We start from the raw sequence: 25691 nt of genomic DNA on the forward strand, positions 1-25691 counted from the left end.
TGCTCAGTGGGGCGATCCCAGAATCCCTGTTATCCAGACCCAGACGCTCAGATCACCTCAGTCTCTGACTGATTGGCTGGGGCACCTGCCCTTCAACTGCTCACTACTCTGCAGCCTACCCAATGGAGGGAGCTCCCTGTGCCTTTCTTCTCTTCTTGCTTATGGTTTTCCAGCCCTGGCTCTTTGGAGCGTCTGCTGTCCGGTGTGGTGACTCAATGCCACTGAATACCATGAATCCCTGTTCAGGGGACATAGGAGGGGGAATTGTAAAGGGCTGGGACTGTAATTCTCTGCTGCACAGTGGGGCTATGGGACCCAAATCACTCCTGTGAGTGAAAGACTCCAGCCTGGGAGTCGCTAGAGAAGGGCTGGGGGTTATTACGATTGTCCAGAAAACCCCCTTCAAGTGACAGGGCTGGGATACAGGGCTGAAAGGGAGTGGGGGGACGGGACTTGGTCAGTTTCCTCAAGTCTCCTTTGTCTTCTGTGTTAGATGCGAGTCCGTTCACAGTATCTTGTCTCCCAGTGACAATGAACGGAATTCTGGGAGAATTTGTCATTTTCCCTCGCCTCAATCCTGGAGCCTTCAAAAGCATCATCTGGCACAGCCCCTCCCCTGCTAATGCTAAAGCCTATGTGTCACAGTTATACTTTATAACTTTAGCAGTTATCACCCCAGGGGCCCCTGGAGCGCTGCCCCACGTTTCAATGGAGGACGAGAGATATCGAGGGAGAGCAAGACTCCACAACCAGAGCTATTCGCTGGAGATCAGCAACCTGATGCTGGCAGACGTTGGCATGTACAGCTGGGAGACAGCAAGTGCAGATAGCAATATCTTCTGTAGCTATGACCTGCACATCCACAGTGAACGTGTGGAGGGGAGATGGGATTTGCACTTAAAATAGACCCCAGCTCTGCAGAAACCCTGTAATGCTGTTTCAGCACTGATCAGCATCAAAGTGATGGCTGGGCTGGGCTTGCTGGTAGCATAAAATTTTTATAGATTCCAAGACCAGAAGGAACCATTGTGATCCTTTAGTCTGACCTCCTGGATAACCTACCCCAAAAGGATTTGCATTTTACCCAGAGGAGATCATCTGGCACAGCCCCTCCCCTGCTAATGCTAAAGCCTATGTGTCACAGTTATACTTTATAACTTTAGCAGTTATCACCCCAGGGGTCAAAAATCATGAGTCAGGACCCTAAGATCATGAGATTATGTTAAAAATAATAAATTTTGGAGTGGAGGGTTAGTTGTCTTCTGGCTTTGGGGCCTTTAGGGTCTCACTTGCTTCAGGCTACCAAGCTTTGCCCTGCAGCTATGAAAGCTACAGACTTATTTCTTTTTTAAATGAAAGCTGAGATCCTCCTGCACTAGGAGGATGAAAAAATACAACACTAAAAATCGTAAGGCTTGCTATAACATCACAAGAGTGGGCAACTGGGCCCCAGAAGTTTAGTTTGGGTACAGCAGAGCAAGGTCAGCTCTTATAGAAAGTGGCCCAGTGCAAAGGACCAGGGCGTAGGCGGTCTGGCCTAGTGATCACAGCTGGGCTAGTGCCCACAGGTTCAAGGATATCCATGAAGTGGTAATCAGCAAGCAGGGATCAGAGTAAATGCTGAAGCTGGGCTTGGTAGGCAAGAGTCAGACTCAGGCTAGGGTCAGAGAGTAGAGATCAGAGATAGTTACCAGACTTGAAACAGGAGGTGAGGGTCGGGTCGGGTCGGGTTGGGTCAGGCCAGGGTCAGATCAGAAAGCAAGGTGAGGTGTGACATCACAGCAAGCCAAAAATTTATGTAGGTGCCCAGATAACTTCCTAGTCCACCCTCAGTTTAAATAGTGAGCCTGCACCAATCAGAAGGCTGCAGGGTGCTGTCACTCTAGTCCCTTCGGGTGGTACTTCCTGCAGTGCTCGATCTCCCTAGTGTGCCTTGAAAATGGCTCTCTACTGCCTCCCAGTGGCAATGTAGCTGTCCTGGGCTCTGCAAAGCTGGGTTCTAGTCCCACAAATCCTTACAAATCCAGCCTCTGTAATGCCCTCACAGAACAGAGAGTTATAATGACTGGGTGCCATTTGGAGCGTTGCCCCTTGGGCCTGAGCGGGTTGCCATCATCCAGGGCTGTTTCTGCTAGGAGGAGAAATTGACGCTCCATGGGAGAGGTTCTCTGGTGCGATCTTGCTTATTTGCAAAGAACGTCCATAGAGTCATATCTCCCTGGCTGTAGTAGAAATACAGAAGAGCAGGTAGTTCAGAACCCCCACATCTGCCCCTCCAGTGGGCTCCGTGCCCAAGAAGTCCCATATCTCTGTTCCCTCTCAGAGTTGTCACATTCACTCCTCCTCCTCGCTTTGTGCAGCTCAGGATGCTACCTTTAAAAGATTTGCTGACATACTTGTGTCGGTCATGAGTGTGAAAAATCCTTCTCCTAACTGCCATAGCATTGCCGGCAAAAGGTTTTGTGTTGACGCTTTTATGCCAGCAAATAGATCCTGTTGCTGGAATAGTTTATGTCATCAGGTGAGCTAGTATAAGCGAAGGAACTCTTGCTGATATAAGCCACTTCTCTGCTAGGAGGGTTGGCAGGTGTGCCTCTTCTGATATAGCCTTGGTGGCAAAGTCTTTCTAGAGTAGATAGTGCGTAAAACACACTCCATCTGCTGCCAGTCTCCTAGTCCCTGCATCTACAAGCAGAGAAACCCCTCGGCCCACACAGCTTAGCTCTGATCTTCCTTGGGCATTCCCTATATTGTTTGTAGCAGAGGTTTTCGATATAAAGGGGCTGGGGGGCTCCTTCTGTGGAGCCTGAAATAGGATGTTTGGCCTCCACTGGTTTTAAGGGGATCTGTGATTGTAGATCAAACACGCCCCCCATGGCAGCTGTTTGCACCTTTCAGAGCATTATGACAATCTTACCTTAAAACGCAGGCGGATAATGATTTTTTTTTTACTTTTTAACACTGAAAGTCCTACAGAATCAGGGTCTGCCACTGGAGGGGGGCTCAGCTAACCTCTGGGAGGCTGGCATTGTTCTCACCCGTGGGAATCAGTCTCTAAATGAGAGGCCATTAACTCTCGGGTTTCAGCACTCCCCACCACTGTAGCCTCTGGCTGTCACAGGGAGGGCCCTGCAGTCGGTTCTCTCCACAGCAGCCTCTGTGCAAAGTTATTTTGTATTTCCCACCCCCAACCTGGGCCCCAGAGCGACTGTCGGAGCTGGAGATCAGGATCCAGTCTGTGATGGCTGGGAACGGCACCTGCAATGTGATCTTCACCTGCAGCGCTGGGGAGGAGAACGAGACCATCAAATACATCTGGACACGCCCAGTAGGGGCCCCTGTTTTCTCCATTGAGGAATCTCTGCTGGTCCAGCACAGACTGGGAGACAAGGACTCTCCCGTCACCTGCACAGCCATGAACCCCGTTAGCAACAGCTCGGCAAGCGCCTCCCCCAAGGCGGCCTGTGAAGGTGACGCTCGCTCCATCCCTCCCCCTCGAGCGCATGCCGCACGGAACGGTCTGTGCAGGGCTGGCTCTTATATATACACACTGCTGCTCTGGCTGGGTTCTAGAGCACAGTGAGCACCACTGGAGGGCTCGCAGGCTTTTTAAAGGGCTACTTCCCAATTCATCCTGGTGCTAGGCAGGAAGATCTATGGCTGGGGGTTCTGAGCATTGTGCTGCATCTGGCCCAATGGGAACAGCTGGGCATCTGCGTCCCATCCCCATCCAGGCTCTTCGGAGTCGGAGCTCCCAGCACCTGGTGCAGATATGGGTTTTCCAGACTGAGGAAATCTCCTAACCATTGATTTATTCCTTCAGGTCCCAGCCTGCCCCAGGCCACGTCACTGCCCTACTGCCATGCCAAGGGGATCCTTGTGTTGGGGGTGCTGGGAACCCTGATGGCTGGATCCTCACAGTGAACGTCCTCGCCGCGCGGGAGCAGAGACAGCACTGAGAGGAGAGGAGCTTCCACTGTGGCGCTGAATCCATCCTGACACTTCCCACACTGCCAGACAGGGGGATGCGGCAGCGGGGTTGGCTGTGGTTCCCAAAGGGTTAATACGTCCTGAGCGGGCAGAGGAGGAGCAGCAGCTGCCTACACAGTGCTGAGGACTCTGAGCCCAACATGACTCCCTGACCCGTGCCCTGCTGCTGTGGGGCGTAGGCTGGGGAGTGACTCCGGGTGGGAGGGCGTGAATTTCTGGGGGATGCCTGCTCCCACTTTTCCTTGTGACCAGGAAAGCCCCAGGGAAATGCAGCTGGGCTCAGAATTGGGGATGGGAGGAGCCATGCAGAATCAGATCCAGGCCCCATTGTGATGCTGCCTGGGGGTATCCACGGCTGTGGGCACCTCGCTACCACCTGCCCTTCACACAAAGCAGCCTTGTCTGTGCCTGCCAGGGTCAGCTCTGCTCCCCAGCTCCATCAGCCCTCCCCTCTAGGCCTACACAGGCCCTGCTGTCCCTCTCCTGCTTAGCAGTAGCCACAGACTAACCCCCGAGAGCTCCCATTGTCTCCCTGGAGCATCCAGCCCCTGCTCCACTGGACACTCGCAGTATTCACTGATCAGCTGCTTCCAAATAAACTATACCAACTCCACCCCACATCACCACTCTGCTTAACACACAGCACTTACACTTTTATGTCACTCTAAACAAGTCTAAGTTTATTTAACAGAGCACAGAGACTCCGGTCATAGCAAGTAGAGAGACTGGAAACAAATGGCTGCATATGTCATTAAATCATCACACATTCTAGAGCCTAGATTAATAAAATAGCATAATGTCTAATGAAGTATTGTTCATGCAAATCTCATGCCTAATAAAATATTGCTCACCCAAAGTCCTTGCAGTGTTTTCCACCTGTGACCCTCCCTCCAAGAGACATGCATGCTGTCAGTTTGCCTCCTCGGGGAAGGATTCAGTTCATCCTTTTGCATGCCGAGACAGACCAGACCAAGCCTTTGTCTTTATTCATAAACGGGACCCTCCCGCCCCCTGCTTGTTTCTCTTGTAGATTTCACAGTCTCTCAATTGGCATCTGGCTCAGTGTGCCAATAGGCGGACAACACAGTCCTATGGCCAGACAGGGAGATAAGTGTCAGTTACCGCCTACCAGATAGGAACATTTCCAAGATACATACCCTCGTGGACTCCAAGCCCTTACGAACACAATTTTCTGCACAGATTCATAACTCCTTTAACAGTATGAGAACATAATCACAATTATGGTGATCACTGGCTCTTGTAGAGACCTCATGTGCCACCTGATATTGGCAGATACCTGATATTCGGCTGGGGATCCTTGTAAAACCCTATGCACCCCTCTTCCAGTCAGCAGCAAGGGGTCCCTAGGTCCTATTCATCTGCTTCAGCATCCCCTCTCTGACAGTGACCATGCTGAACGCCGGGTCTTTGTGGCTAAAGTCTTGGCCTATTCCCAAGGATCTCTACGATTCAGTCATCCCTAGAGCTGTAGCCTAGACTGCCTCCCCTGCATAGCTCCCTTGCTCTGTCAATGAAAGCAACAGGGGGAGTGGGCGCCCACAACTGAGAGCCTCCCAGCCCATTCGGGAAGCTTCGTATCCAGGATCTCTTGGGGGCGGTGTTAGAATTCCACCCCCTGAGCGTTCCACGTCTGGTTACTCACAGACACGTCTGTTCAGTGAAAGGTTTAATTCATCTGCTAATGCTAGTATGCAGACTTCTGGGGAGGAGCACACCTGGGCAGAAGAACAGTGGAGAGCTCTTTGCAGAGAACACACCAGTAGGGGGCAGAAAACAATTCTCCTGGCTCATGGCCTTCCCAGCATTTTGACTGCTGAGTGAAACCTGCTTTAGCTGGAGCCTTTGAAGCCTTGCAAAAGCTGTTAAAGATTTTGTTCTCAATAAATTCGTCGAACTACCATACTCGATACATTGCTCATGTCCTGCCCAATCTTGGCTTACCCACTGCCACTGTCACTATAAGACATTACAGAATTAAGCCATTTGTATCTATTGCCTGCAAGGTGTCTGTTACTACCAACCCTCTTAACCAGATCTCCTAGTGGTACCGTTTGGTCATGTGTCCATGTATGGTCTAATTGCTGGGGTGGAACTGACTGCCACCTACTATGGGCAGCTGATATTTTTTGCATAAGAAATGGGCAGAAACTGCTTTATCAGGAGGAATGAAATCACCTGCTTTTTGATTCCATATCCACGTTTCTAATTTTCTCTTTATGGCGCAGACGAATCTCGGGCATTGTCCCATAACTGTAAAATGGAAACTCCCATACACAGCACCCCCTAGTGCTGCACTGAAGGTCTGTCTCTGCTTAGCTGAGCTCACAGCAGAGGAAGAACAAGTGCAGCCCACACTGGCACGGCTCTCTGGCCTTTAGATTGCATGTTTTACAGATAGGAAAACTGAGGCACAGAGCAGGGGAATGACTCGCTTAAGGTCACCCAGTAGGCTAGTAGCAGAGCTGGGAATAGAACCCAGGTCTACTGAGTTCCAGTCCGGTGCTGTGTTCACTAGGCCACACTGCTTCCTACACCCTGCTTATCTGCACAGTCTCCCTAAGCTATTGGCCTGCAGGTCCCTTCTACTCTGGCTCCCCCACAACCATTCCTGGTGCCCTCCCATGACCAGGATCTAATGCTTTCAGTTCCACCTACTATGCAGCTCCCCACTCTAGCTCCTACCACCTGGCATCCTTGGTCTCCACAGAGTCCTCAGCTCCTTCCCACTGCCCCTCCTCCCTGGCCCCTGACACTGCCTCTGCTTCTTCCAGTTACTGTCACTGTGGATCCCGCTGTACATATGCACATGCCTCATGCATGGAAAATCAGGTTCTTTCGAATTGCAGTGTCTTTCAGTGCTGTGCATGCCCCCTATGGCTTCCCCTGTTCCTGTGGAGGTGTGTCATACCCGGAGTACAATCCAGACCAATGAATAGCTGTGTCAGCCTGGGGTGCCCTTTACACTGCTTTGCTGTTGTAACCTCCAGGCTGGACTGCTCACAAACAGCCTCCATCATGCAAGTCACTCCCAGCGATGTCTGGGTGCTCTTACCAGTCTTGGTTGTACTGCAGAGTGACCCCAACTCACTCCCAGTCTTAGATTTCCCCCCAGAAATGTACGTCCTGTACTGCCCAGCCCTCTCCCGGACAATACAAGTTTATATAAAGTCAGTTATTGCTTTAATAGAAAAAATGCACATAACTTGCCACCCCAAATGGATTTTCCCAGAAACTTCAATTTAAACACACTGGATTAGATAAAACAATAAAACAAACTGCTTTGCTACAAAGAGAGAGCTTTTAAGTGAATACAAGCAATGAGGAATTAAAGTCAGAAATGATTATGAAAAATAAAGATAAGAGGTTTACTAACATCTAACTTAACAAACTATCAGATTCAAGCAAAATTTCTCACCACATGCTTTCAGCAGTTTTACTGGCCAAACTATAGGTCAGGAACCTTTCCCAGAGTCCAGCAAATGCTTCTTTTGTCACTTCAGGTGCAGTGAATGCAATGGGCAGGAGTGGGGGTCCCGTGATGTGTTTGTTCCTCCTTTTTATAATTTCAGTCCCTCTCTTGAAAAACATTTCCAGCTAGGCAGTAGGGGACGAAGAGTCTGTGTGGAAGGATGTTCCCTGCTGCTTTTTTCTCACCTGTCTGAGCTTTCTTTGATTCCCTTCCTGCTTGATGACTCTGTTTACTGCTTAAATGCAAATTAAGTAGAGTGAGTGGCCGAGGCCGTGTGTGGCAGAGCAGCGAGTTGTTACTTGTGTTCAGTATTGTTTCTCATTCAGATTTATCAGGACTGGGTCTCCTGAGGGAGTTTAAGGAAGAGGAAGGATAGGCCAGTGCTTAGAACACTAGCCTAGGACTTGGGGAAGACAATTCCCTGCAATGTCAGACTCCCTGTGTGACCTTGTATAACCCACACACCTTCTGGGTGTAGTGTTCTGTCCCATCTAGTGGCACCAAGACCACTTAGAGAGAGAGAAAAAATGAATCTGCTCTACAGCCTTAGCTAACAGCCAGTCGGGTTTTAGCTCTTGCGGTAAAGGCTCATGCACTAAGCTCCAGAAGCCCCAGGTTCAATCCCGCCCATTGCGGACCGGGGTCTGTCAGTGTTACACTTGCACAAGTCACTTAGCTTCTCTGTGCTTCAGTTTCCCATCTGTAACATGGGGAGAACAGCATGGCCCTGCCCCACAGGAGTGTTGTGAGGATAAACACATTAAAGCAGCGGTAGGCAATTATTTTTTTGTCAAGATCCAAATTTCTTGTCAAAGGTATAGTCAAGGTTCAGCCTCCGGAGAAAATAATAATTAAAAAAAACCCCCAATGATAATGATAGAAAGTAAATGAAAAGATTTTAAGGTCTGTTCAAAAGCATCTGGAGGTCTGGATTTGTCCCACAGTCCGGCTATTGACTACCCCTGCATTACAGGTTGTGAGGTGCTCAGATAGAATGGCAAGGGTGGGGTGTCATATTGGTAGACAGCTTTGGGCTGCATTTTAGCAGTTAAAGAAGACCTGATTTGGTGTTTCTCAACCTCATGCCATTTAAAGGAGAGGCACATAGGGCAAAACTCTACCTATAAGAGTTGGCATATTTGTTTTGAGCTGTCACTCCAACCATAAGTAGCTGAGCTGGGGTTAGTGCTGGATTGACATCGGGGATAACATGGAGTCTTTTTGTCAAAGAATCCTCTTAGTAAACTGTTCTGATCTTTCCACCACCCTTTGTGGGTAGTGGGGACTGGAAGAAAATATGTCTGAAGTCATTCTGTGGCCTCAACACTTGGAGTTCGGAAGTAGTAAGCCGTGGTCAATAGCTACTTCTTCCAGAATGCCAGAATGAGGCTTTTAATTTTTTTTTTGACCTGCTGAGTTATAGGGCTAGTGAAAAGCAGAATTTCTACAGCTGATTATTAATATATTACAGGAGCGTCTGGAGAGTCCAAGCAAATCAGGGCCCCATTGTGTTAGGTGCTGTACAATCATATGGTGAGAGGCAACCTCAGACTCAAGGAGCTGACTAGCTAAATAGACAAGACAGATAAAGAGTGGAGGGTGAAACAGAGTCACAGAGCAGGGAAGTTATTTGCCTAAATACCAGTGGTTTCCAGAGAGGCATGTCTCTTTTTCAGACATCCAGTGCCATTTATACAATACAATACACAACGCACACAAGCAGCTCCTAAGCACCTTTCTTTGTAGCTGCCTCATCCCTATAAACCGGAGTAACTTTTTTCTCAACATGCTTTTCTGCGGGCTAGCCCTTTAAATTTGACAGAGCCAAATACCAGCAGCCCTAAAATGGTGATTTGCCACTGCACTGGGTTGCTGGCTGCTGATTCTTCTTCCTTTCCAGTTGGTATGTATTAACCCTGGTTATGTTTTCCTCTGCTTTTTCCCTTCTTATTTCTGAGAAGCTGACACATTCTCACAGTAGATTAATGACAATTCAGACCTTAAGGCCCTGATCCTGCTAGAACTGACTAGTACAGACTTAGACCCAGCTGGAGTCACATATGGGTCTCTGTTATAAACAAGGAATATTTGACCACAATATTAAAATATGTATTTTAAAAGAAATGCATATGGATCTACATAATAATTCTTAGCTCTTCTTAGCACTTCTCAACTGTAGATCTCAAAGTGCTTTCAAAAGAAAATTAATGTAAATATTATTTATCATCTACCTAGGGCCTGATCCTCCAAAGACTTAACTGTAGATCACAGAATCATAGAAATGTAGGGCTGGAAGTCCACCTCCCTGTGCTGAGGCAGAAACCTAGGACTTTCCCTGACAGGGGCTTGTTCAACCTGTAAGGGCTGGTTTAGGGTTAGTTGATCTGGAGGACTGCTTGCAGTACCTAATGACAATAATGCCTAGTGCTTATATAGTTTAGTTTAGTTAAACTCATGTCTTTGTCGGATTAGAGAATTAGATTGTGAGCTCTTTAAGGCAAGGATCATCTTGTCTGTATCGCTGTGACTATGACTTTAGCGCATTGGGACCTTGCTCCCTGCTTGGCGCCGCGGGCCAGACACTCTCAGAATAGAAATAAATAGTAATAATGATCCCCATATTACAGATGGGGAAACTGAGGTGCACAGGCAATGACATGCCCAAGATCAATGGCTGAGCCAGGAATAGAATCCAGGTCTCCTCATTCCCAGCTAACCCATCAGCCCTCTTTATAAACAGCAATTAATAACAATATTCCTAAGGCTAATACAGGCAATAGCAAGAGAGAAAATCTGCATCAGGCAAACCAACGCATTAAAACTGTATGGTTTCATAGTAGCAGCCGTGTTAGTCTGTATTCGCAAAAAGAAAAGGAGGACTTGTGGCACCTTAGAGACTAACAAATTTATTTGAGCATAAGCTTTCGTGAGCTACAGCTCACTTCATCGGATGCATTTACATTTTATTTTATTTGCTGTAGCTCACGAAAGCTGATGCTCTAATAAATGTGTTAGTCTCTAAGGTGCCACAAGTCCTCCTGTTCTTTTTTTAAAACTGTATATTATTGTGCATGGTTTTTCTTGGCCCGGTGTTGACAGGTGTTCGGCACTAGGCCTGTTTTATTTAGATCCTAATCAATACAAGGGAACGTTCATCAGCTGCGTTCCGTGAGCCGCTCCAAGAGCGGACCCTACTTTCCAACGCGCCCATTTGCCCTTAACAAAGATGGTAGCACTCTCCCATTCTCTTCAGTAGTGTGAAGTCAGATGCCGGATGTGCCCGCCCGTCTGCCCTCTACCAACATGGCGGCCGCCTCCCCTTTCTCATGCCATTGAAACCACCCACGAATACCCCGGATGGAGCCGCCAGCCTCCCTCCACAAAGATGGCGGCCGTGCCCCATTCCTTCCTGGGGCGGTGAAGGAAGGCGGCGGGATCCCGGATGTGTGCAGCCCCTCCTCCTCCACCGCCGCCCCCCCCGCCCACTCGGGAGGAGGTGCCGGTTACCCGGATGTTGCTCCTGCTCTAGCGGCAGCGGCCGCCTCCCTCGGACGGGGAGAGAAGCTGACGGATCCAATATGGCCGCCCTGATCCTGAGGAGAGAGTGAGAGGCCTAGGGAGCTCGGGGCAGCCCCCCCAGTCCGACAGCAGCAGCCCCTGGGGGCGGGGAAAGGAGGAGCGGGGGGAACCAGCCCCTGCAAAGATCCAAGCTCCCCCCAGCTCCTGCCACCCCCCCGGGCCCTGGGTGTCCTGTTCTCCGGGGGGAGGGGCAGCCTCTAGCTAATCCTGGGGGGAGGGGAGCACTTGCCATAGCCCCCCCTGTGCCAGCTCCCACTGAGCCCCACCTCCTGGGGTACGGGGGGGATGGGGAAGAGAGGGTAGAGAGCAGGCAGCTAGGAGGGTCCCTGGGTTGATCATTTCTGGGGAGGAGCGAGTCATTCATTTCTAGCTTCCCATCAGCCCTCTTTCCCTGGGATCTTTATTTTTGTTGGGGGGAGGGAAAAGGGCAATAGAGTTGGAGAGAGACGCATGACAGGCAGGTGGAGAGTCTCAGGGTGGCTTTTTCGGGGGGGGGGGGGGAATAAGCTAGTTAAAAACATCCACATTTTCCAGCTTCTAATAAACCCAGTTTTCCTGATTTATTTTTTAAATGGGGAGGCAAGATTAAATGTGTATATTGACGTGTGGGAGAAGAGGGGATCGTCTCTGGGGGAGAGAGTTGCAGGAAATTAAAACAAGACACTTTAAAAAGCCTTTTCTCAGCTTCATATTAAACCAAATTTCCCTGGCCTAGGAAGGGAGAGGAAAGGGGGTCAGGGACAGGAAAGCAGGACTAGAACTGCATATTGAAATGTGGGAATTGCTAGGTAGTTATAGCAAATATTAGTTAATAAAAAAGGAGGAAAGAAGCAATCACAGGTAAAAAGCAAGCTGTGTGATGACATTAAGCATCTTCAGATAACCCTGTTTTGGTGGGTTAGTTATATTTTGGGAGCTTATTCTTAATTTCTGGGGGAGTCAGATTTTTAATTTTTTTAATATTTAAAAAATGTAGGAAGATACAGCTGTACAAAGTGGGGAAGAGCCTTAAAGTTGAACAGCTGCATGGCCAGTTTTCTGAAAATTTAACACCCAATTTCTAAATCTCCTGCTTTTGGAGAGGGGTCTGTTCTTTGGGGTAAAGTAGTATTATGGGAAGAGTGTGTGTGGGGGAAGACAAGCACTAAAAGTAACAATCACAATTAAAAATAAAGAAGAAAGTACAGGTTGAATTTTCAAGTATTTTGGAGATTCTAATGACTTTTTTTCTTGGTTATTGTGGTAGAGTCTTTAACTTAAATTTCCCAGAAATTCAGTTAGTTCTAATAAAACTAGAACAAAATAACGTGGGAGCAGAGGAAAGTAGACAAACCCTCCTTTTTAAAAAAAAAATATCTGTTTTTTGCAAGAGTGGCAAAGGAGCTACTAGTAATAAGGAAACAGAGAAGCATCAAAGCTTTAGAAAAATGATGTTTTTAAAAGAAATGACCTAGAGGGTGCAGGATAGATTTTGGATCTTCCCCTCCTCCCCTTCCTTTTCTCAGTGGGGTGAGGTAGATGGGGAGATTTTGGCATCAGAGTTGTTAGGAAAATTCTTTAGGCAAGACTACCTGCTTTAATACCACACTCTGATGATCTAACTGTAGAAGTTAGGCTTCCCTGACACGAGAGACATACTGTAAAATCATTCACAAAGAGCTTAAGCTGTTCTGCTGGGTTTTTTGTTTATCTAAAAAGTAAAGTAAAAGGGAGGAATAGAAGAACTCTTCAAAAATTCTTGTTCAGCCCCATGTTCGAATCAGTGCAGTAGAGCGGATATAAACAAGACAAGAAGAGCTTCAAATTAAGGTTGGTCTCTGTTTTGTCTGTATTTATGTATCATTTTATAATATGCTAGTGTTTCATCCACTTCAGTTTGTCTTCATGGGAGGTTCTATTAGTCCATAAGTGGAGATATTGTGCCTTGTGCTGGCTTCTGTTGTGTGAACTAACTTAGCCTCCAACTGCCCAGCTGATGTGTAAAAGTTTCTCACAGGGTCTAAGCCTTAAACCATTGATTCATTTAAAACTGAACATGTGATTTGAGGGAGGGGTGTGAGTATGGATCTCAATCCAAGACATGATACTAATTGCTGGGACTGAGTCCAGTTGCTCTTGGTTTATCTTCTTACCAGCCTTCTAGAATCATAGAATAAAGGAGAATACTAGAAATTCCATGACTTGAAACATTTAAAACTAGACTGGATAGTGCTGTAAATGAGCATTTCCTAAAGTGTGGTATTACACCTCCCTGGGGTTGTCTGAAGCTTTGTGCACATGTGTGTGAAGAAGACATGTACCTTAAGGTGGGTAGGCTTTTAACAACACATGGCACGGTTCTGTAATGAGTTTCATTTTCTTGATGGTGGGATTCAGCTTCCAAAAGTTTGAGAAATGCTGCTCTAGATAAATACGTAGCAGAAAGTTCTGTCCTGGAGATGAATGGGAAGGGAGGATGGATGAGAAGTGACTTAATATATCGGAAAAAGAAAAGGAGTACTTGTGGCACCTTAGAGACTAACAAATTTATTTGAACATAAGCTTGTTAGTCTCTAAAGTGCCACAAGTACTCCTTTTCTTTTTGCGAATACAGACTAACACGGCTGCTACTCTGAAACCTGTTAATATATCGGACATGTCTGACCTCTTTGCTTATATAAACAGGTTTTTGGATAAGGTTGGCTAGACTTGAGAAGTTTTCACAGTGTGGTCCAGGTGATAGAGTACCGGACTGGGAGTCTGGAGATGTAGGTCCAATTCCTGGCTCTGACGCTGACCTGCTGTGTGACTGTGAGCAAGCTGCTTCACCTTTCTATGCCTTAGGTTCCTGATCTGTAAAATGGAGATAATGATACTGACCTCCTTTGAGTTTGCTGGATTGGGACAATGCTATATTAGAGCTCAGTAGTGTATAAATAGCCAAAGCGCTGTTCAGAACACTTGTTTTTCAGAAGAAACTCTGGATTCTTAGTTGAACTTCCATGTAGCCTTAGACTTGGGGTCCAAACCTGAATTGAGCCTGACATTTGGCTAGATCCATCTTTGAAGCCCACTCATTTAAACTAGCGTGTTTGGTTAGTTCTACTGCCTGTGGCTCCTTAGGCCCTGCCTACACTATAACTTTTAACTGAGTGTGTAACTAGCCCTCTGTTTGGCTGTAAACATAGCTTGTGTCTATGCCCAACATGGTTATATTATAGTTAATAACTCTCTGGTAGCTGTTACGCCCTTGCCAGCAGCCTGGGCTACTGCGTGGCTGTTTTTCTCTAACTATTCTGACAAACTTAATTTGCTTTGTAGATGGATTCCCTCACTGTGCTTGTGCTTCTCAATTGGCTGGTCTTATCCTCCCAGTTTTCTGAGTGGTAGGAAGTATCTGAGTGCATTTCTGTATGTCTTACTCATCTGTGTGTGTGTCCTCCTGGCACTCCATCCATTGCTAAGGCATTATAGTAGAGCACTTGGATACTTTGCTGGTTAGTGGTATAAATACCTGAAAAGAAAACTGCCTAGTTTTCCCATGATACGCTGACACTATGCTGCCTACCAGTGTTTGTAGCGTGGATGTGCAAACAGGATGGATATGTGGTTGTGCTGTGGGAATAAAAGCCTGTTGCGTGGCCACAACCATTTTTGTTCTAACCTGGTTAGATAAGGGTGTCGTGACCAGGATACAAAACCATGGCTGCCGTTATAGTGTAGACAGTATTTTAAGTTGTTTGGCATTGGAGTCGGAATGGGCGTGTCATATTGAAAGCCATCTCTGCACTGAAGAAGAAACTGTTGAAAAGACTACTTTAAAACAGTGGGTCACCCCAACAGGGTTACAATCAGTTTGTCTAACAGTGTAAACCATCTTTAAAAAAAGAAAAGAGTACTTGTGGCACCTTAGAGACTAACAAATGTATTAGAGCATAAGCTTTCGTGAGCTACAGCTCACTTCATCGGATGCATGTTTAAAAACTTTGGCTACACTAGTTCCTTCTCTAAGAGCCCTTCTCTAACCCCTGTCTGTGCTACAGATTGAACCATGTTGATTATAACAGGTTACTGACACACTCATGACCTGGTAAACAGTTCCCAGCTGTACTAGAAAACTTGTAACAGTATTTGGCAGGTGAATAGCACAGGTGCAACAGGCTTTTTAATAACTAGCCACTGAGCAGGACTAGCTGATGTTGAATGCCCATGTCCTGCCTGCAATACAGCTTAGAACCCCAGTAATTCAGTTTCAGCTGTTAGCTGTGTAACACACATTGGGCTCAATCCAGTTCAATGCAACCACTCTGTGGCATTTCTGCCAACGTACAGAAATCTCCATACTGTATCAGATCAATGGTTCCTGCAGTCCAGAATCCTGTCTCTGGCAGTGACAAATACCAGTTGCAGAGGAAGGTGCAAGAAACTCCATAGTAGACAATTATGGAATAATACAGGTTTCTTTGAAACTCCGATTAGTGATTGGCTTATGCCTTGAAGCAAGAGTGTTTATACCCCTGATATTTAAAAATAATCCTATCTAATGTGCCTGATCTTGTTATCTGTATACATGTCTGGTTCTTTATTGAATTATTGTTTGCTTGTCCATACATACCATGCTTCGCAGTTACATTTGTTTGCATTCTGGCAAAAATCAGGCAGTTCTCCCATCTTCCCTCTCCAGATACCATAGGTAGAGGATTGTGGGTGTCTTTCAGAAGATATAGTCCACATTGGGGTATCCCGTGCTTAGAAGCCTGAGAATTAAGAAGACTTGCTAACCTTGTTATACACTCATTTAAGTATTCTAGTCTACGTGGCAGAAGAACCATCCAAGAACCTGATTGCAGCAGGCCTGACGATCATTTTGTTGTTCATCTCATGAGCAGGGTTGAAACATTATGCCATGTGCACAGTTGGGAACCTTGAGTTAAATATGTTTAAGCTTGGCATGATTCAATTTAAATAATTAATTGTCGGTAAATGTCAATTTCATCGATACACAAAAATCGATGGGAAAAAAAATCCATCAATAACAGCTAGTAAGCGTGGCCTCCACAACATCTTGGGCCTGTAGAGATCTGGTGTCCCTGGCCCGGAGCTATTCAGGGAGCCCTGTGCAGTCCCCTGTCATGGCTCTGCCTGCCCGCTCGCTCGTTCACTCATGGCTGGGCGTATGGGGCCTATTCAGCAGTGGGATGGTCTCTCCAGTGGCTGGGAGCTTGTCCTTCTCTTCATGAGCCTGGCCTGGGGTCACTGCTCCACAGCCTTTCCTGTGCCCGGGTGTCTCAGGCCCTGCTGTTAGCACTAAGAGCTCCCTACAGCCCCGCTGTCCATACTGCACTAATCCAACCCCCCCTTAATTTCCTGCAACTGCAAAAATTAAAATGATTAAAAATGAAAAATTCTTACAAATAAAAATTATTGTGAAGCTTTACAAATAAAAACAATATTAATTGTCAAAATTACAAAATAATCAAATTTTGTCAAGTCTAAATATGTTGTATATAGACACTCAAAGGCTCTAGTGTGATTTTTAAAAACAACCTATGCTATTTTTTTTCCTGCTTTATGATATAGAAGGCCTTAAGTTAGCACCTCCTCCACCCCACTCCCAAAAAAAGTTTTGCTTTAGAAAGATTGGGAATGCTAACTGTACAGTGTCTTTATTTGTACTGGGTCTCAGTGATGCTGGATGGGAATGGGCCAGAGACACAAAAATTGGGTCACTGGTCAACAGCTCACAAACCAGACAAATAAGAAGTGTCATTCACATACCATAAATTAGCTTTCAAGCAGGGCATTTGAAAGACATGCTGATTCATAATATGGAACCAAGAGAAGGAGGATTCTTGATGCTGGAACTTATGGAACTTGGATACAGACAAAAAATACTGTATTGGTCCCTTTGAGTAAAGAATTAGGGAGTTTATGGTGGTTGTGATGGTCTGGGAACTTGAAGAAAAAGATAATCCTTGAGGAAAGAGACATTTTTAGTATTATAAGAATAAATAAATGCTTCTGTCCCTCCAGAATTTTGCACTTACATAGTTAATTGCATTTAAAAGGGAAAGGCATATGTTTTTAAAAAGACCTTGTCAACTTAATCAAATTTTCAAACAGGGGTTTGACTTTTTTCATGTACTCTGATTTCAAGCAATATGTAAGGGCAAAACAGTTTTGCAAAAACTTAAGTATGAGAGTATGTGTTTGGACATATGACTTCAACAGGACTATTCACATGCTTAAGTTTTTGCAGGATTAGGGTTTACGGTCCTGATCCTGCAAAGACTTTTTCCACATGCTTAACCTCATGCACTGGTGTAGTTTCACTGAAGATTAGTGGAACTGTTCGCAATGTGTAAAGTTAAACATGTGCATAAGTCTGATGGATTGAGACCTAAGATTGCCATTACTAAAAGGGATAGGGTTGGGGGGGGTGTATATAATGGTACTTTGTCTAGTGTCAGTTGAAGTATTTCCCCTGTATAGTGGGCTTCCTCTGTTTTTGTGAGTCTTTCACTCTACAACAGATGGAGAAAGCAATGTGTTTTAAAACAAAAAAACTAATAAAGTGTGATTGTAAAACTAAAAGAATAGGCAGGGCTGACTCGGGACTGGTGGAGAAGCTGAAACTATCTAAACTTTGATTAGATTTCAAAGTTGATGGTGGCCCTTTTAAAAATATTCCTTGTGTGTTACTAGTAAATTCCTGAATTATGAAAACAAGACTTAAAAAATACAATTTACCCTGCAAGAGGTAGAGCGTTAAGGTTGACTTTGGAACATTAACCTTCCATTTTCTGAGTTTTATGCAAAATCTCAACCTCAGGTTTGCACTTGTATAGCTTTTAATATACTGCGTGCGTGCAGTTTTTATGCATAAAGGATAGCGTAGATCTATTACTCCATGGAATAATTTTTTGGCCATTGTCTTAATTTAAAAAGTGAGTATTTTGAGAAAACACCCCAGGAATCTGTGTGTAGTAATAATCTAGTCTCCTAATACTATTTGAATTGATCTATTGTAGAACATATGGGACTTAAGTAGGGTTGTGGTTTTTTTGTTTTTGTTTGTTTGTTTGTTTTTTTTTGGCTGTTCAAGTTACTTATACCTATAGCTTTCTGAGTAGTGTGGAAGGGGAAAAAAAAACAATAACAACCACCCCAACTCCTTCATTTGAATAGATGTGTGTGGGGGTGAAATAAATGTTTATATACTGGCTATTAAACTCAGTAATAGCTAGCTAGCCTGTGATGCTAGAATGATCACAAACTTTATATCACGTGTGCAGGTGTAGTGGTGTTTTTGTAGCCATGCCATAACAGGCTTGTCTGTCTTGGTTACAGTGAACACAGTTGAGTTGTACCTGTACATCCATTTTCTGCAGAATATAGCCATGTGGCTCAGATAGATGCTTGCAAGTACATGCAAGCTGTGTGTGTTTTTGTCAGTGCATTCTGGGAGAACCTGGGCAGCTGTCTAGTGCCTCAGTGGGACAGAGTGCCCAGAGGATATGTGTGCATATAGTGTGAACAGCCTGTGGACAGCGTGCTCCTCGAGCATGAAGAGCTGGGAGGAAGGGGGAACAGGCAAACCACTCATACTTGCTCACTGCCAGTGGTCTTGCGTATGCTGCAAAATAAGTGCTATGAAGTGTTTACAGGAAAACAACGGAGCATGCCAACAGCATATTAAAGGGATGCCATCAACTTAAAATCACACTTCTGCATACAATTTTTACCCATTTTTGTTACAAATAATAAAACACCTAAGATCACTGAGTAAAAGAGAAGAACTCTTCTCTGTTTTTGCCATTTTGCTTCATGTATCTTACAGCAGTTTTTATCGTTCACTTTCCCTGTTTGTGTGGGTCTTTCACACAACAGCAGGAGAGAGAGAAACATGTTTTAAAAAAATCTCTAAAATTGGCTGGAAGAGTTAAGACACGTAACTACTACTTTGTAATTAAACTTTTGAAACTGGCTGCCTCTCCAGTTGACTATGTCCCTTTAATCATGTAGGGTGTGGACACAAACAATTGGAGCAGATCTTCACCTGGTTTATTTTGGCAGGAAGCTATTCCAGTTTGAGGAGCTGGACTCACTTCCTCTCCTCCCTCCAAAAAAACATGCCACTTGCTTGTTGCAAACTTGGGTTAAGAACTGTCCTGTACACAGGGTTTTAGTCTTCAGTGAGAGAGCGTTTCCCATCCATACACCCACACCTTCAATCACAGAGCAGCTGTAAAAGATCAAAGGATTCTAGTCCTTTATACATATATGCTACTTTACAACAAAACAGGTTGCGTTCTCCTAGTTGGGTGACTTTGAAATTGGAGGAGAGCAGAGTTGGAGGGGAAGTGGAGTGTCTTCTATCCTGTACACAATGGAAGCCCCTGATTAAAGCAGCCTGAATACAACAGACTTAAATGTTGTTCTGGGGTATTGCAGCAATGAGAAGCTGCCTGCTGGGACTTCAAGAGACTGGAGTTTTTGTGCTGAATTCTCATTTTTGTCCAGTGTGTACAGCATAGAATTTCCTTATGCTTATTAATTTTTTTTTAATTTTGCACTTCATTTTCCAGGTGTTTGGTACTTGTGTATATATAAAATGTACACACATGCCTTAGAATTCTAGAGTAAGGGGTTGTTAATTTAGTTTATACCTCAAGCATAGGTTTTATAAATCCTAATGTCCCTAGAAATGTCATGAAAACAAAAATACTTATTTAAACAAATTGTGTGTATGCATATGTATAATTGGCATTCAAACCTTGCCCTGCAGTGTTGGATTCCCAGATTCAGCATCAGGCCTACAGCATGGGAACCAGGAAGTGAAACTTGAGTGAAGTGAGCTGTAGCTCACGAAAGCTTATGCTCTAATAAATTTGTTAGTCTCTAAGGTGCCACAAGTACTCCTTTTCTTTTTGCGAATACAGACTAACACGGCTGCTACTCTGAAAAGAGTGAAACTGAAGTGCCCATAATAAACAAACAGTATAAATGGGGGGGGGGGAGAGAGGAAGCAAGCTAGACTTTTAGAGTTGGTTTTTTAAAATATGTTTGTAAAACATGGAAGGTAAGTTATTTTCTTGATAGTGCCCCTTAAACTGACCTGAGTGTGTGGAGGCTGAGGAGTGCAAATTATGTACATAGGTGCTTCAGGATAGAACTTTGGTTGCATGGGCTATTCCCCATATCTAAAATGATTAGTGTTGCCACTCTATTCTTTTGTGTTATTGCTGCTACTGGTGGATTGTGGGAAAGAGAAGGAGGAAAGTGTTACTGTGTAAGCTGCTAGATGCAGTCTAGCTAATGAATTCGGCTGAATGATACTTGACACTGCTTTGGTGTCATCTCTGTAGAGATCTCAAAGCATCTCACAAACACTAAGACTTATGACTGAGGAAGGCGAGCGTCATTCTCACTTTTTTGTAACTGGAGGAAACTGAGTCACAGATTATGAGCCTACATCCAGTGAAGTCAGTGGATCAACTCCATCAGCTTCAGTTGGGTTGGGATCAGATTCTAAGTGACACACACAAGGTCATGAAGCGAGTGTGTGTGGATCCCTGCTTGCTATCACTTCATAGACAGCCAAAGTAAAGAATATGTGATGGGGACGATATGATCCTAGCTCCTGCAAGCTAGGCACTTCTACCTTCTGCACTAGCTCTAGGCAGCAGAGAGGGAACTACTATAGTTAATCCACTTGGTCATGAAGAGAAGTTGTCACACAACAAGGTTGGCTTGCCCAAATGCAGCAGAAAGAAACTTTATACTACATCCAGCATGTGGAAAGGGTATGTATGTTAATGATGTGGTTCTTTAAACTGCTGTAGTTAAAGCAGTATGACCTTCCTCAGTGGATGTGGTTGTATTGGTACAAAGGTGCTTATACCAGTATAGCAATCCCTGTGTGGAAAGGGGAATAAGCAATACTGGTGTAAAGTACCTTTATATTGATATAACTGTGTCCACACTTGGGGTATAGTGCTATAACTATTTTGGTTAAAAATAATCAGACCCCTGACCAAAATGGTTATACAAATATAAAACCTGTGTAGTCCAGGCCTAAAAGTTGGAATATATTGTTGGCCTCTAAATATAACATTGATTGCTCATTTTGAAAAATGCTTTTGGCCACTTTTGTTACAGGAATTAAAAAAAATCACTATCCATTGCAGTCTTAATATTTCACACTGTTATAGCACCTTCTACCCAAGGATCTCAAAGCATTTTGCCTTAACCAGTTAAACTTATTGGTGTCCTGTGAGTTGGGGAAGAAGTATTTAGAGATTGGTTTGCTTACTGCTGAAATGCACTCATTTCTGGCGTGGAACATGAGTGCACTTTAGCATCCTGTATCAACAGCACACAGCACTTAAGAGCAGAAAGTGAATGAGCTTAGCACTTGCAGCTCTTATATCTTCAAAGTGCTGCACAAACATTCATTAAGCCTCACAACAACCTGTGAAGTAGGTCAATATTGTCATCCTCATTCGTGAGTCATTGATGGAGCCAGAAATAGAATTACGATTCCTGTCTCTCCATTCATGCTTACTCCATCAGGCCATGTAACCTCTCAGAATAACACACCTTGGCAGTGCCCAGCCTCATTTTGTTGAAGTCCCCCCCATTCTGTGAGTTGGTAGATGGGTGCCCTCTTTCTATATCCCCTTTTTGTACCATGCTGTGATTAACTTCTTGTTCTGTCCTTTTTTTTTTTCTAGTTGTCTCCATTGCCTCCATTCTCTAAAAGGCTATGTGCTACTCAGGGTGATCGTCCACTGACTCTTTGGGTTTGGACCTTGTTTTCTTGCACCTGAGTCAAGTGCCACAGGACTAGAGATTGGGGGATGGAAGGGAAGCATGATCAGGTCAGCAGCTGCCTGCAGCCCTATGCGTGTGAGCTGCTTCAATGGCCAGCTGCAGTGGGGGGGAAAAGACAGGTGGTTTTCTAGGAGCCACCACCTACAGTAAGGGGAGCAGGTTGCAGTGGATGGAGAAGATGATCCAGGGTTCTGCAGTTTTCTCGGCCTCCACTGCTCTTTTCCTTTCCCAGTCTCCAAACTGGTTTGATATCCCTGGGCCTGCTCTCCTAAGCAAGAAAATGTTGCTGTATCTGTGGGTTGAAACCACAAGGCCAAGTTAGGAAGACTCCGTAGTTAACATCCTGACTCTTGTGAAAGGACTGCTCAGGACCTTGGTTTGACGTGTCGAAGGAAAGAACAGGAGGAAATCTTGGACAATGTAAAGAACCTGCATTCTTCGAAGGAAACAAAAGCGGTTTGATTAAATGAAGCTGCTTGATCTCCCCAAGCTGGCAAATTGAACATCTCTTGATGTTTCACCACTTTTGGTTCTCTTTTAAAATGCTGTCTCTCTTCAGCCCACCACTCATTTGAGAGGGGTCTCTTTCCCGTGGCTTTTTTTACTGCTTGCTTTTACATTCTGTCACAACCTCAGACACATATCTCTTGACTTAGGCTATGTCTTCCCTGCAGAGCTAATTCAGGCTCTTATTTGGCTGTTTCCCCTAACCCCCATCCTGCCCACAATCACATCCCTCTCATCTGTGCTTGGTGCTTTCACAACTTGGGCTGGCTGGAAGCGTAGGGTAGAATTCTGTGCTCCTTTCAACTGGGCTGATAACCTGCCTGCTTTGCAGTGAGGATGCAAGCTAAACCACTTGAGTGTTTCAATGCTCCTCCAATGCTTTTCCATAGTTTCCCTCTGTGTGCCCAGAAGGACAGACAAGTTCAGTGGGAAAGAATCATAGAGCAGCTCAGCTTATTGCAGCACAAAGAACCATAGGATATGCCCCTTAAAGTCCTAGTATCACACACGTGGGTGAGTTCAGCACCAGTGAGGGTGCAGTGATTTGAGCAGGGCTTTCTTTGGTTGCTCACACCCGTGCTAGGCCTAGGTGCTGATCACTAGAGTTAATTGTGCAGTGAGGACATCCCTGTAGACGTTTCTGATGGTAGGGGTGTCAGTGACCCTGATGGAAGACCTACAGTTGAAGTGTAAACATGAGTTAACTTACACTTTCTTTATTTGAAAAGAGTGTGTGCGCGTGCGTGTGTGTGCGCTTGCCCGCACATGCCTGTGTGCACATGTACACTTTTAATTGGAGCGTGAGGATTCCATAGCAGCCCTGGAAGAGATTAATTCCCAGACAGCATGAAAAGTCAGGAGTTCCTCTGTGGTACAGATTTTTGACAGTTAAAGGATATAATGCTATCAGTCCCCAACTGTTAGGCAACTGTGCTTCCGCATGGTCATATTCTTGCTGTAGGTGGGCCTGAGAGACAGGAGCAGGAGGTGGAAAGAGGAGATCTCTTTTCTAAGATTTTAATTGGCAACATATATACACTCCCTTGGTTGAGACTTTGAAACAACTTTTTCTCTATTGTTTGATCTTTACTTTTAACAGTTGCTACATCTAAGTCCAGTGTGTACCTTGTAAAAGTACAGCTCCTTCAGGAGAAGCTGCATTTCAAAAGAGATAAGCAGGGCTCCTGATTTTAGATTTTAACCAATAAAACATCTCTTCCCCCACATACACACAAGTGCAGTATTTATTCAATAAATACCAGAAGTGGTTACTCAATTCATATTGACTTCACCTCTTTTTCCTAGTGCAGTTAGTTTATTTATGTGATGTTCCTGCTCCTTGGCTCATATCTAAGGGCTTGTCTACACAAAGCAGTAATACGGTCTATGGGGATTGATTTCTAAAGTGCACAAAGGTGTTCCACGTGAATTGGTCTGTATAGACCCTACTGGTTCGCGCTCGTAACATAGTGCTGTTTGAAACAGTACTACATGTGTATATACAAAGAGAGATCCCTAAAACCCACTGATTTTTGGACAGCTACATGGAACTCAAATTAGTTTTTTAAAAAAATATATACATCTTCCCCCCCCCCTCAATTAAATTAATAAACTCCAAAAACCAGAAGCCTTCAATACAAGCCTTTTTAATGTCTTTAAAATGTTTCTCTGTCAGTTTTTTACAGCATTATTATTTGTGTTCCCACAGTGTGCTTTGTGCTCTGCAGTGCCTGCTTCCAATCTAGTGCAGTCTGTTGAAACAATTCAGACATGTGCAGTTTTTTTTCCCCATGTAGCTTAGCAACTATGGAGGACAACCTTCTCTGAAAGGGGGTAGGCAAAAATAAATCATAGATGCCTCCCATCAGAGGCCCAGTGCAGCAGGAGGCAGAGATCGCACTGTGTGTGACCCAAAATTGGACATGCGAAGCATTCTCTGCCTACCCCAAGCAGCCTACCTTGCCTACAAATATCCATGCTGATGATGTGCAAACTTCATATTGGGTGTAAAAGCTATGTAAAAATAATAGTAAGTTTATTTTTTAAAAGACGAGTTCAGAAATTCACAGCTGTGGCTGTCTTGTCCTGTGAGAACTTTTCAACTCAAAATTGTCCTAAAACTTAAATTTTTGCTTTTAAAAAAACCAACCTGTTGCTTCTCTTCTCCCCCCCACCTCCACCCCAACAAACCTTCCCTTGTAGTGAGAACCTGGAAGTCGAGCTGATTCTAAACAAAACCATAACTGGCTAAATGGGGCATATGTCAAGATGAGAGAAATGCAAAAAATAATACTGCAGAAAGAAGGACCAGGAAACTGGGTTTTTAAAAGATTCAGTTTTAATAATCTAAGGTGGAGTTTTAATATTGACCGGGAACCTATTTAAAATACGATTAAATTCAGTCCCATTAATGTACTTAAATATTGACAGGGCCTGTCTTTATGAGGTCTCTTAACGCTGAACAATCTACCATGGGCAACTTTCCTTAGCTATGTTAGTGTCCAGGTATCCTCTCCTGTGATCACTTTCAGAGCATGAGTAGGTAGATAAGGTTTATGTTCTCAAAGCTCTGAGAATTCCCTCTTCTCTCCTCACCTGCCCCCAGATTGGGGGCTTGATACAACCTCCTTGTTGGAACAAGTCAATGCGACTTTTAATCAGCTATGGAAATGAGAACATTAAGATGAAGACACCTTCCAAATCAGCTGCTCTAAACTGACAGCCCCTGTCACCGTGGGAGTAATGTCTGGCCATCAGACTAGGGTATCTGGCATGGCAGGGTTTTGACTCGTAGGCCAATAATTCCCAGCCTTTTGGGGCAGTTTTATAGCAGGAGAGTGTGCGTAACTGAATGATAGACAGGTGACATAGACTAGTCTAGAGATTCACTGAAGCAAGAAGGGGTCACAAAAGTCTGTTCCTATCTGATTTTAAAAGTGAAACAGGTTTGGGACTGCTTAGTACCTAAACTGGTTCTTGCCTAATACTTGACATATTGGGCTTGCTGTTTCATTGTGATACCAATGGCTGCTCTCAATGATTTTGTATATTTGATGGCCTTTATTGTAAAAACCCTGCTCATAGGCCTTGGATGGGGCCATTAAGCAGACTCTGCTTTATCTCCATAGTTGGATGCACTACTGTTAGATGCAGGGGTCGTTGCTGGAATGGAAAAAGCTAACTGTTCACTTGATTACTTGCTTGGATTCCTTTCTGTATTCTACACTAACCACTTCAGGCATTGTAACTTGTATATATGCTTGCTAGAAGGTATTTGGGATCATAATAGTTAAAGATGGTATCACAGAAA

General features: G+C 44.8%; 2 protein-coding genes across 3 annotated transcripts in view; both read left to right on the forward strand.

Moving 5' to 3' along the window:
- LOC119848052 (SLAM family member 9-like) lies at positions 1 to 6303 on the forward strand. Its single transcript, XM_043501822.1, has 4 exons — positions 1 to 178; positions 492 to 865; positions 3204 to 3510; positions 4950 to 6303. The coding sequence occupies exons 2-4, from the start codon at positions 532 to 534 to the stop codon at positions 4981 to 4983; spliced, it is 675 nt and encodes a 224-aa protein (XP_043357757.1). The 5' UTR covers positions 1 to 178; positions 492 to 531; the 3' UTR covers positions 4984 to 6303.
- Positions 6304 to 9303: 3000 nt separating this feature from the next.
- DEDD (death effector domain containing) overlaps positions 9304 to 25691 on the forward strand; it is a 41430-nt gene continuing 25042 nt past the window's right edge. Inside the window, exons 1-2 of one of the 2 annotated variants that reach the window (XM_043501722.1) lie at positions 10862 to 11084; positions 12806 to 12868. Coding sequence is in view for 1 of the 2 variants with exons in the window: in XM_043501721.1 (XP_043357656.1) it covers positions 9326 to 9383 (58 nt within the window). In the remaining variant the exon portion in view is untranslated. Of the gene's footprint in view, positions 9384 to 10861; positions 11085 to 12805; positions 12869 to 25691 lie in introns of those variants that run through there. The other variant, XM_043501721.1, reaches the window with a different exon arrangement.

This window comes from Dermochelys coriacea, chromosome 24 (genome assembly GCF_009764565.3).
Source record: "Dermochelys coriacea isolate rDerCor1 chromosome 24, rDerCor1.pri.v4, whole genome shotgun sequence".
NCBI lineage: Eukaryota > Metazoa > Chordata > Testudines > Dermochelyidae > Dermochelys > Dermochelys coriacea.

Coding starts and splice junctions, on each gene's coding strand:
- LOC119848052 (XM_043501822.1), top strand. CDS start 532: ATGAACGGAATTCTGGGAGAATTTGTCATTTTCCCTCGCCTCAATCCT. Junction 866..3,203: donor CTATGACCTGCACATCCACA/GTGAACGTGTGG, acceptor CCTGGGCCCCAG/AGCGACTGTCGGAGCTGGAG. Junction 3,511..4,949: donor CCCCCTCGAGCGCATGCCGC/ACGGAACGGTCT, acceptor TTGCATGCCGAG/ACAGACCAGACCAAGCCTTT.